This window comes from Primulina huaijiensis, chromosome 14 (assembly GCF_012295235.1).
Source record: "Primulina huaijiensis isolate GDHJ02 chromosome 14, ASM1229523v2, whole genome shotgun sequence".
Taxonomy (NCBI): domain Eukaryota; kingdom Viridiplantae; phylum Streptophyta; class Magnoliopsida; order Lamiales; family Gesneriaceae; genus Primulina; species Primulina huaijiensis.
In genome coordinates this window covers 17,310,754-17,323,859 of record NC_133319.1, presented here as the reverse complement: position 1 = coordinate 17,323,859, position 13,106 = coordinate 17,310,754, and the positions used below count along the sequence as shown (strand labels likewise).

The 13,106-nt window shown below is 30.5% G+C and overlaps 1 protein-coding gene across 1 annotated transcript; it reads left to right on the top strand.

Annotated features, from left to right (window-relative positions):
* The first annotated feature begins 3,692 nt into the window (after positions 1–3,692).
* LOC140957518 (transcription factor MYB61) lies at positions 3,693–5,533 on the top strand. The gene is made up of 3 exons (XM_073414818.1): positions 3,693–3,909; positions 4,045–4,174; positions 4,275–5,533. Exons 1-3 carry the CDS (start codon positions 3,777–3,779, stop codon positions 5,260–5,262), a joined length of 1,251 nt encoding a protein of 416 aa, XP_073270919.1. The 5' UTR covers positions 3,693–3,776; the 3' UTR covers positions 5,263–5,533.
* The last annotated feature ends 7,573 nt before the right edge of the window (positions 5,534–13,106 follow it).

Below are 13,106 nucleotides of genomic sequence, written 5' to 3'. Positions count from 1 at the left end.
GTGAGGACGGGAAAATATAAATCCGGTAACAACGGATTAAACCACGTGTCGATGCTCATCAAATAGAGCTCTAGTGGTATATTGATAGTCCAGATTAATTGTCACACCCCGAGCCCGAGTTCGTGTCTGCGTGACTGCACAATGGGCCTCTATAACAACTACTTCGTATTCGTCATCGTTTTACGAAAATGATTAACTCAAGTTACTATAGACGTCTATTGTAAGCTCATCATATTTTGAATTTTTAATTTTTAAGATGTGGGACAAAGAGTATCACATTAATGATGTACGACTATACTAATAAACTCTTAATTCAACTATGGAGATCACTAATTAAGAAAATTTATAGGTTATCCAAATAAACTCATCATATATATGAGTATTCAGTAATTTATTTGTGTAACCAACAACAATTTTAAAATTTCAGTCACCAGAAAAATGATTGTCAATCTTTGTGCCTTCATATTTCATACAAACCATAGCAACAATAAGGTCTTAATTTACCAATATAAAATCATTAGTATACAAATAAAATATTTCAAAACGAATTTATAAAATTATTCAATTAAATAATCCTAAAGTTAATAAAATAACTTGTTCAGCAGCTACGGTAACAAATGAACAAGGAACTTTTAGATCCTAACAAGTGCTCCAACTGCATATTGAGTTTATATTTTTTTTCACCAAATTAAATCTAATGGACTCAATAAATATTCAGTATCCTAAAAAGCGATATGCGATACGCCGTGACGGATAGGCGATTTTTTCTTTTTTCTTTTTACCTAAATATCTAATTTTTCTTTTTATATCCACAATAATTCTTCTGTATCAGATTCAAACTCTAAATCAATAACTTATTCTTTTGATTTATCCTATACAAATTGACCGAAAAAAATGTTGAACAAATTGTTTTAAAAAAAATAAATAATCTATATATCAAATTAAGAGGCGGCTACGGCCTAGCGCCTAGACGGTCATAGGCGACGCCTTTTAGAACACAAATAATTTTACAAATGAAATATTCTTATCATAAAAGTTTTGAATAAATTCACATAATCCAATAGTAGTAATTGTTCTCACTTAAATTTTTTTATTAAAAAAAATATGTAATATAATTTTGACAAAAAAATTATTCAGCAGGAGATATTATTGCCTTTATCTGGTTAAAATAATTTATATAGATTGTCCCCATTGGAATCACAGCAATACGTCCTCGAAGCAGAGCGGGACATGCTGCATTATTGTGATTGTCGGCTGCGTTTTTAAGAGTTCATTAATTAATTTATTTTAATTATCAATCTTTACTTTCTTTAATCATTTCTGTTAAGACTCAAACAAAGGAAGATATTTGAAGCCTCGCAAAAATAATTGGACGAATAATAATAAATTAATAAATAAATAAACCGGGGCAATTGAAAAATCAATCATGGATGTTGATTCTAAGAAGTTTCTTATTTTATTTTATTTTATTTCAACTCAAATAATTGGAAGAGAAATTATTATAAATAAAAGTGTAATTAAATAATTAATAATGGATAATTATAAGAAGTTTCCTCTATTTTTTTCACAAAAACTCTTGTGAGACGGTCTCACGGATCAATTTCGTGGGTCGAATATATTATTTGAGTCATCCATAAAAAAATATTATTTTTTATGCTAATAGTATTACTTTTTATTGTGAATATTGGTAAGGTTGACCCGTCTCACAGATAAAAATTCATGAGACCGTCTCACAAGAAACTTATTTTTTTTATATATAAAAATGATTCCTTTCCGCCGATCAAGTGATTTTGTTTGCATAGCAGTTGAGATAATCATAATTTATATGGGAATTTTATTCCCATTTGCTTATGGAAAATGATTTTCAAGTATATTTACTTTGGTAATAAAATAAAATAAGCAAAGTAGGGTTGACATAAGATTAATTATTCTTTGACCTTTTTATTTTAACCATGTTTTGTGGAATTTAAGGTTTTAATAATCGGATAAATATGTATAATCGCTTTTTAACCATGTTTTGTGGAATTTTATTCCCATTTGCCTATGCGAAAAAAAATCCTTCATGTTAATTTTTTAACCTAATTTTCATGCGAGTCTTTGAAATATTATATAATATTTATACACCTACTTATTGAGAAAAGCATACCATTTCAATAATAATTCAGACCCTTGAATAATTTTTTGATAAACTATAATTATGTTACAAGAAAAATCATTTTTATACCTACATATTTGTTGAGACAATATTTCGAATATAAATAATTTGTGAATGAACTTCAAGCCACGTTTGCAACGTTTTCTTTTAAGAAATGTTTTCTCTCTCACTTTAGTCACATGTATATTAAAAATTTCTCTCAGGATACAATCGAGATATTCTGTATTTATAGGTGACTAAATTAAATCAGAATTCAAAAAAAAATCGTTCTTCTTGATCTAATGATGCCATATACATAGAAGCGAAAATTTGATTCAGAACAGACGCGATTCTTCATCAAACATTGCACCATTTCATGAAAACTAATAATGAATCGGGCAGTATTTCCTTAAAAAATATATATTTTTATTTTATTATATATATTAAAAAACAGAAAACCAGAAAAACTTCTGTAAGCCAATAATTCAAAGAGCCACATGGCATAAACTTGCTAAAGAAATATAATACATATACAATTATTTTATTTTTATATATAGTGGAACTGGAAAGACAAGGGAATGTCTAAAATTGACACGATTTTGTTATTATATAAAATTAATTTCAATTTACCATGATTGCGAGCCATATTGGGAAATTTCACTTCTCAAAATCATCCTATCGTAATCTCATTGTTTTTTTTTGTTTAAAAAAAACTATAACCCTCTCATTTGCAAAAATTGTAGCTAAATAAATAAATAAATAAATTTTTTATTTATATAATCTTGACATACAATTATTTGTATTTCAAAATGTATTATACCTCATACAATTACGGAATTAAATGAAATGTATGGACTGACTTGGTTTGTTTGTTTGTTTTTTTTTAAAAAAAAATTTAATGTTGTTACTGTTTTTTCCACCAAATTAATGTCTGTCCTCGTACCCCACAACTGCCGTCCATCTCCTTACTATAATTTATAAAAACCCTTTTGACGAGACTTTTTTTTTTACAAGACTTTTTTACTACTGCAAATTTAATAATATTCTGAAAAATCCCATTTCATAATATTAGGAAAAAAATATTAACATTGAAATTTGAACATAACTGAATTTCAAAAGTTAGTTCAAGAAAAGAGGATTGTCCAAACCCATAATTAGGACACTTGTTCTGCTCATAATTAGGTTATTTGTAAACTTCACGCTCCATATGTTCATTCTTGGACGTGAGAAGGGTGTGTTAGTTGTCTCACACGGTTTGATAAAATTCCTGAGAGTTGCATATATGAACTTGGACAATCCTCCCTTCTTGAGCTAGTTTTTGGGTTGAATTAGGTCCAAATTCCAATCTTAAAAAAAAAAAAGAAGAAAAGGCTACGAAATTAAACTCCAAAACCTCCACGAACTTGAAGTTTATTAATTATACCCATTCATTAAGTTTTTATTCCTACAAATTTCTGTCGACACCTTTATTCAAAATAAATTAATATTACAATCTTTTTGATCGTGACCTTCTTTTTAAAGCCTCTTCTCCACATCGCTTCTATTCTCTATTGCATAATCTCATTTTGAAAAACCCCTCTCTCTCCCTCTTGCATTAAATCACAGAAATTTGGCCAGCATTTTCATTTGAATTGCACTCCATATGGGCAGGCATTCTTGCTGCTACAAACAGAAGCTCAGAAAAGGGCTATGGTCGCCCGAAGAAGACGAGAAACTCATTAAACACATCACTAAATATGGCCACGGCTGCTGGAGCTCGGTCCCAAAGCTTGCCGGTAACGTTTTAAGGATCTATTTTGGTATCCTTTTACTGCTTTTCTAGTACTTCTGCAGCTGTGCCGGAGTCCGGGATAAATGAGCCTTTTTGCTAGTTTTTTGTTTCTTACATTTTGTGATGATTATTATTGAAGGGCTTCAAAGGTGTGGTAAGAGCTGCAGATTGAGGTGGATCAATTACCTTAGGCCGGACTTGAAAAGAGGGACGTTTTCGCAAGAGGAAGAGGGTTTGATCATTGAACTGCATGCAGTTCTTGGAAACAGGTACATTTTCTTTGTACTAATATATGCTTCATTTATTAACTCATCACGGATTTTTGTACTTAATTTTGACTCATGATTTTGATATCCTTTTATTAATTAGGTGGTCACAGATTGCTGCGCAATTGCCTGGGAGAACAGACAATGAAATCAAGAATCTGTGGAACTCGTCCATCAAGAAAAAGCTAAGGCAAAAGGGCATCGATCCCAATACACATAAGCCTCTATCAGAAGTTGTGACTGAAGATAAGGCCTCTCCAAGCAGTAAAAACAACGAAAAAACATCGGAAGGTTCGAGCGAGGTAAGCTTATTCGAGCTCGAGTATTCGACGAATCAAGGTCTGGTGGCCGACAGGCCGAAACCATCCAGCTCGGTTTTATCAGAAACGTATCCACGGGTCGAAAACAGCTGCAATAATATGGTTTCACACCCGAATTCGACACATGAATTCTTTCTCAACAGGTTTGTTCCCAGTCATGAGAGTTCGAGCACAAGCTGTAAGCCTTCCGATATGTCTGGATTCCTCCCGTTTAATCGGATACAATACAGCCCGAATACCGGGCTCTCGGCCAATCCCAATGCAAATCTTTTCTTCAATTCGATCCCGAAATCTTTAGAATTTTTTTCTGATCACCAATTCATCGATTCCAATACTATTGCAGCCAGTCTTCCCCTCTCCATGAACTTCACTTCTGAGAATCCCATTAGCCATTTCAATCAAAAGTTCCAGAACTGGAGCCAGCCCTGTACATTCAGCAGCAATGGCAGCAGCTCAAGCGCCGAGTTTCGACCAAACTTCAGCTTCTTCCAAAATAATACATTTTCTTGGGAAGCTGCAGAGTGTGTAAAGCCAGTAAAAGAAAGTGGACCGGAAGATATCAAGTGGGCTGACTATCTCCAAACTCCATTTTTAAACTCTATTCACCATCAAACTGCTCAAGATTTATATGCCGAATCGAAATCCCAAGTGATTTTTCAACCAGAAGCTTCACTAATCAACGGGAATTGGCATTCAAATCATCATCAACAGCAGCAGTCTTTGCAAGCTGCAGAATTATACAGCGGCAACAAGCAGTTTCAGTTTTCTTAGCTTATTTCTCACTTCCCCGTAAGCTTTGCTAATTCTTATTCACAGGTACTGTGTGCTGTAGAGTACTTGTCATATTCTTAATCTGTAAATAGGATTTATACAGAATTTCTCAGTGTCTCTCATCTTGTGTGTTCTTGGTGCAAGAATTATGAGCTTTGCTACAATTTCTTTTCTCCTTTTTTCTATACATTTGTTGTGGGATTTGTGAACTCGTGTCTGTTAATACTTAAAAAATCAATTTTTTACTGTTTGGGATTTTACCATATAATTATTGTAAACTGTTTTCATATTCTATCATATTCTTCAACCCATGAACTGAAATTCCCTTTCAAGACAATGACTAAGTGTAACTTGTCCGATGTTTTTTTTTTTAAAGCTTTTCTGTTCTACCTTTTTAACTTGGGTCCGTACCTTTTTCACTCTTATTCGGTGAGTTAAATTTAGTTTTAATGCAATAAATTTTTTTTTCTTCCTTTTTCGCACACATCGAGTCAAATTTTAGCAAGTGCTGATATGTTGTCGAACATTGTTGTCATATTGTTAACACGTCTGGTGCTATATTAGTATCTCGATTAAAATAATACCATGTAAAAAATTTAAAAGATCAAATTTTGTCTAATAAGAGGATCAAAACCAAGCTTACAAGATAATTTTTGGAATTTTCCCCATTACTCTCGAAATCGATTAAATTTTGTGGACGATTACATACTAATATATTTCAGATTTAGTAATGAATAGATTAAGAATAATCTAAAGTCATATTTTGAAAAGGCAAAAACTTGTGTGAGACAGTCTAACGGGTCGTATTTTGTGAGACGGATCTCTTATTTGGGTCATCCATGAAAAAGTATTATTGCTTTTTATTGTGAATATCGATAGGGTTGATCTGTCTCACAGATAAAGATTCGTGAGATCGTCTCACAAGATCTACTTTTTTTAAAAATGACCAATAATTTGATTTTAAAAAAGAAAAAAAAAAGAGTTACAAATCCTATGTCATGTTGTTATCGTAAGTACTATAGGCATTATCTTGATGAGAATCAAGAATTTTCAATGAGTTAAACAGTTGGCGGGTTATCTATAATTGCTTGGTGACTGAAAATGCTACAAAAACGAATGGATTTCAATTTTTTGCGAACACTTACAATTAAATTATACGTATACAAAAATAAGAGTGTTAATCGATCGGTTCGGTTTTCGGTTTTTTAATTCGATTTTCGGTTTTACAAATATATAATCCGATATCCGAATCATTTTTCTTCGGTTCGGTTCGATTTTCTACAAATGGTTCGGTTATTTCGGTTTTGATATAATTATTTAAATTAATAAGATAAATATATTGTAAAATATAATATGTTATCTTTTTACCTTATTTCTTAGTAAAATATTTAAATATAAAGTCTAAATAAATTACGTAAACAACAATCAGCTAAATATTATTCAAAATAATTCATCATTCATTGATATCATCTCAAAAAATATATAATAAAAATAAAATTATTAATTTAATGAAATTTCGATTTTTTCGGTCGGTTCGATTTTGTCATATATAACCCGAAACCGAACCAAATAAATTTCAGTTTTAACATTTATATCCGAATTATAAAATTCGATTTTCGGTTCGATTCAGTGTTCGGTTTTTCAGTTTGGATTTTCAATTTTTTCGATTTTATCCAAAGTTTGAACACACATATACAAAAGGAAAATATATAGCATTTGATATATAGTCCCTTCCTCTAGAAGAATTAATTTAGTTATATATATATATATATATATATATAGTCGGTATATTAATATTTAGGTTTTTAAGTCAAGTCACGTCAAGTGCGAGTAATTCATTAAAAAATATTATCAAGCCAAAGAAGATTTTTTTAAAAAAAAATAAAAAAAAATATTGGCCAATCTAATTTGTACCAACCATGAAATTAATTCTTTAAATAAATAATTAGACTCGTCATTTAGAGCAAGAATTGGTTTTCTCTCACATTGTTATTTAGGTTGTGTATATTTGGTGAGAAATGATTATATGTGAATAAGTAATACTAAGATTATTAAACTAATTTTATAGTATGTGGGATAACCATGGATAAGTAATAACAAGTTTTCTTTAATTGATTAATTTTATGATTGAAAACAATTTTTTCATCTTCATATAATAAATAATCTTATTTTTAGTTTGTATTTGTAAAATTGAGATTTTATTTTTTTTATTGAAGAATGTAAATTATTATTAATATACATGTAAGTAATTTTAATTTACCAAACTTATTGGGTATAAGTAGTATTTATTTTTAAAAAAATAAAAATCAATCAATTGAGAAAAAAAATCGATGAATGAGGATAAAATCATATGAAATGTATTAAATAATATCTTATATTATTTGATTTTTTTTATTTATGTTTTTATAATTTTTTAAAATGAGATTTTCATATAATTTTTTTTGGAAGTAATGTGATTTTCTTCAGTTGGGAAGAGTATTAACTAAAAATGATTATTTATCATACCTTTATTTGTGATAAATCTTCAAATTTTAAAGTTTAAATTAGGTATGTACAAGTTTTATGAGTTATTACCGGCCATAAGAAACAAGTAAACATGAGATTGATACAATTATTAGTATAATCATATGCTTATCATAGCAAGTAAACATAATCTTAGAGGATAAAACTCTTGAGTATGTCTCTTGTAAGACGATCTCACGAATCTTTATCTGTAAGACTGGTCAACCCTACCGATATTCACAATAAAATCACAAAAAAAAGTAATAAACACTCTTAGCATAAAAAGTAATATTTTTTCATTAATGACCCAAATAAAAAATTCGACCCACGAAATTGATCCGTGAGACCGTTTCACAAGAGTTTTTGTGAAAACTTTTTATGTCTGGTGTAACTTAAAAGATGATATTAAGATATTTCTCTCTTTTTAATATAGATTAACTATAAATGTTGAGAGAAATATCATATCTAATTAGCGTGTTATCATCAAACATCATACATATTTTGACATTTGACGTGAAAAATCTACGATTTCCTTTGAAAATAAGATTTGTGCTTGAGTGAAAAATAGAATAGAAAGAAAGAATCCTCCTTATTTTACTTTTTGTCTCACCAACAATCATCCTTCCCTTGAAAAAAAGAAAAATCTCATTTTTTTGTGTTTTTTCCAAGGCATTTTTCTTGCCCATCAAGAACCCGATGAAGTATTCTGTTAAAGAAGAAGATTTGTTGTTCTAATTTCCTTATGAGTTTAACTTTTTGTGACAAATGATTTTTGCACGATCGAGTAGTTGTCGCTCGACCAAAAGTAGTTTGTTTTTTTAAAATCATATAATTATAACCTAGTAATTTTTAGTATAATATTAAAATAGAAGATGCATCTCTGGAGACAATAGCTTGACCTTATTACCTAATGTTGGAACAATATAGATGGGAATAATTGCAAATTTTTGTATTTTTTATTTGTCTGTTTTTTTAATTTTGGTAATCTATTGTCAAAGTTCAATCTTATTATTTTTTTCTTTTCTTCTTCTTCTTTTTTGGTTGTGTAATTCTGGCATTTCGACATGGCACTGATGTGGTATCGTTGTGATACTCATGTATATAGTGTCACATCAGCACTCATGATAATTAAGATTTTAAAAAATATACGACTAAGAGTGTGTTTGGCATAGTTTATAAGCTCTAAAAAAATAACTTATAAGTTGTTTTAGAGCTTATAAGCTCTGATCATTTTTTTGGTAAAAAAATTACAAATAACTTATAAACTATTTGAAAGCTTATAAGCTGTTTTAAAAACATTTGAGATAAGAACTTTTTTTCAAAAAGATTTTATTTTTATATTTCACTTCTCCAAAATATGTTTATATATCTTCTTAAATCCTCATTTTATCCCCACTTCTTAAATTTCCACTTTATCACTTTGTTTGTTTTTTAAAATCAAATTTAAAATACGGTTTTGTTCTATCTTTTTATTACGATCAAAAAACAAAAAATGTTAATATTTTATTGAATAAATTATTAACTACAATTTTTTATTCAATAGTTTATTCACACGTGAAAAATAATATTAAATACTTTTCTCGCAAAAGAACATAAATTTTTCTAAATTTAAATTTAAAAGAGATTTATTTTTTAAAATATTAAAATTATAAAACTATTTTCATATATATTTGTAGCTACTTACATTAACTCATAGCATTGAGTAGGTCTTTTGTGAGACGGTCTCACGAATCTTTATCTGTGAGACGGGTCAACCATACCGATATTCACAATAAAAAAATAATACTCTTAGCATAAAAAGTAATACTTTTTCATGAATGACCCAAATAAGATATCCGTCTCACAAAATACGACCCGTGAGACCGTCTCACACAAGTTTTTGCCCATAGCATTAATCATTTTTGATAATTTTGACAATAAAAAGATCTTATAATATCAAACACATTAACATCTTTAAGTTGTTTAAAATAAATTCATCCAAATACTTTAACAATATATTTTTAAAATAAGAAATCATGGTTTATAAACTCCTAAAACAATTTATAAGATGTAAGAATATATAAATTGTGTTAAATAAGTTTAGTCAAACACCTTCTAAGACTCAATGTTCCCATTCAGATGAATAAACTTTAGATATTAATATTTTTTTATGTTTATAATGGGTAGGAAGGATATAAACTTTTATTAGTTTATATTTCATAAAGCTAAAATTTTAGATATTAATAGCCAGTTTATATTCATAGTGGGTGGAATAAATACAATTTTTTTAGCAGATGATATTTATATATAGATTTATGACGTTTGGTTTACAAGTTGATGACAGATAATTGTGGAGATAATGGAACATCTTTAGACAACCATGTTAACCTTTCCACACTCACAGCCAAGAAGTCATACTTCAAGAATTTTGATGCGAACGTGTCGTCGTAGCATTTGGCACGTAGGGATTATGCTTGGTAGTTTATCTTTTTGAAACAAATGCACTATATTATTTGATCATTTGATAAATAAATATAATAATTTTGATGAAAAAATTATCAAAATTGTTAGGTAGGTTGGTTTATTTTTGAGGCTTTGGTAATCAATGAGTTGAAATTTTATCTTTGAATAATAATTGATCTTTTTTGCACTTTTATCGTACTAGCACTCGGACAAAAAATGTTTAAATGTACGAGAAACCAACTTATTGCACTCGCAAACTGACTTAAACCAACCCCTAATTACGATTTTATCGAGTATTTTTCAACTGCTTCAGGAATGCTCGGCGCGTTAACTCCTTTAAAGTGTTCCATAGACATACGAACCACTTTGCCTTAAAGTCTATTGGAACAAAGCAAAGAAGGAGAGTATTATCGGCGCTAGGAATCATAACAGACCAAATTTTGATTAATTAAAGGATAAAAAGCCAAAGGAGACCAATTTACATGATGATTTTGTTGATTTTTCCGTATTTAGAATACAAAGATGTGTTCTATCATCATAATCGAATCTACCAGTAAAAATCCATTAAACTAAAACTCAGGAAAACCGGCATCTTTTGAAAGATAATAACAGAAAAAATCAATGAATTTCTCAATATCTGTTATACCGTTACATATGAGACCTACACTTTCTCCATACATAATCCGATTGAGCATTCACATCCCTCGTCTGGAAAAATTTCTATGATTGATGAAAACCAATCGCAACACCAAAAATTGTAACATAGAAGAAGCCACGGCCTTGCTAAACTAATATTAGAGGTACAAATAATACAGAAGCTGTCAATAGACTCGAACAACATATTTTGTCATGCCCCACGACCAAAGCTGATGACAGCGACGTTGCTTTCAAATAGAAATTTGAAAATAACAAGTCTCGAATTACAGAAATTTAACTAAACCGATATATTATTCAACAAAACTAAATATGTTCTTAAAATTTTAAACCGATATATTGAAATATCAAAATCCTTTTTGCACAAAACACATTAGCTGAAACTTAAAAACTTGAAAACATAATAGTAACATGTGACAACGGTTTTGAAACATCATCTTCACCAATCCAAAAAATTTCTTTACTCTTCCTTCTTGAATTTTTTCATTTTTATCTGAGGAGGGGACGTCTGGAGAAGTGTTTGGGAAAACACTCAATAAGTGGGGACGATTGAACAAGACATATCTTAAACTGAATTGATCATAAGCAGAGCCGACTTCTTTCCTTGAAACTGAACTGAATTGAAGCTAATTCATAATAAAATAGAAACTTATATATGCAGAACTAATTTGTTTCATAATAGATTTAGAATTTAACTTAGTAGAGCACTATAATTCATTTAATTCCCTTGAGGCTACTGATATCAGTTCCCTTGCATTAAACCTCTATAGATAAGGTCGTGATATGAATCCTCGTACGCAAGAAAGGTAAACACGATTAATCGGAATCACGCCCTCAATTCAATAAAGATTGACAATCCGTGTTGTGATATCCCGATTTTTTGTATCAAGAATGCGTGATTTTCACCCCTAATCTACGTGGTTAAGTAATAAACAATCACAAATAAACAATAGACACTAGAACGAACCTTAAAAGAACTCGTCTTCGACAATCCGCGTAAGAACGATCGACAAACGCCACAAAGTATAAACTTTGATAAGTTTGATTTTGATGAACAAAGCAAAAGCTTTGAAAAAGTTTGAGAGAAAACTCAAAATATTTTGTAGTATCTTCAATATCATCTGAATAGTGTGTCAAACTTTGTACATATATTGTTTACATATCAAAAGATACTCAAAAATAAGTTCTCAGATAATCTAGGACTCTAAATTAGATAAAAATCTAATTCATGCGCAGCGGCATGAAAACTGGGCTGCCTTAGCGTGGAGGGTTCTGGATTTCGATGTCTGGGATAGTAACTGGGACGCTCAGGCGCGCAAACTGGACCGCCCTAGCCCCAGGCACGCGTTAGGGCACGAAACTCGACCGCCCTAGCGCCACTGCCTCGGGTCTCGGGTGCTGTTTTGGCATTATACGCGCTGGGGAACCAAAAAAGACCGCCCTAGCTCGAAGGCTTCTGTCCTTCTCATCATTTAACACTTGAACAACGATCCTATGGCTCCCAAACTCACTTTCATGCATCACGAACCCTTCGAGACTTGGCACCTTGCTTGCAAGCTCTTCTTGATTGTTCATGAGTCCATGCAATGCTTAATTGAATCTCATGCTTCCAACCATTAGCACGTCATGCCCGATCAGATTCATATCATAATCCCCATTTTCAAAAATATTTGTCCTCAAATCTTGGCTACCTACACAAAAACGAAGCAAGTTAGCGATAACAAGGACTATTTTATCAACATGCTTACCTTTAAACTCAAGTTTGTAGGTGATATCGCCCACGTGCTCCATCAATGCTTGGAACCCTAACTCCATGATTGCCTTCACTATCAACTCATCAACTTCAACATACACAAAATAACAAATGACACCAAATGATAAAATATCATTAAGTATCACAAATATCAGATTCCTCCCTTCATAGACGTAGTTAACACAAATATAAAATTCATACACATGTACGACCATAGCTCACTATGAATAAGACATAACCAAGGAACGACATAAGAATATAGTCGGCATGTCATTCCCCCATATGCACGGCATGTATTACAATCACACTCAACATTTCGTTTCATATGTAACCAACAAATATAATCATGAATTATATCAATGATAAAATCGCAACAATACGCCTCACCAGCATGTAACTTATACACTGAATATAAAATGAACAATTTATTCTCCTTAAATATATATTCATCATAAACATAAAATTTTTTATATTTAATCATGTTCTTTCCAAA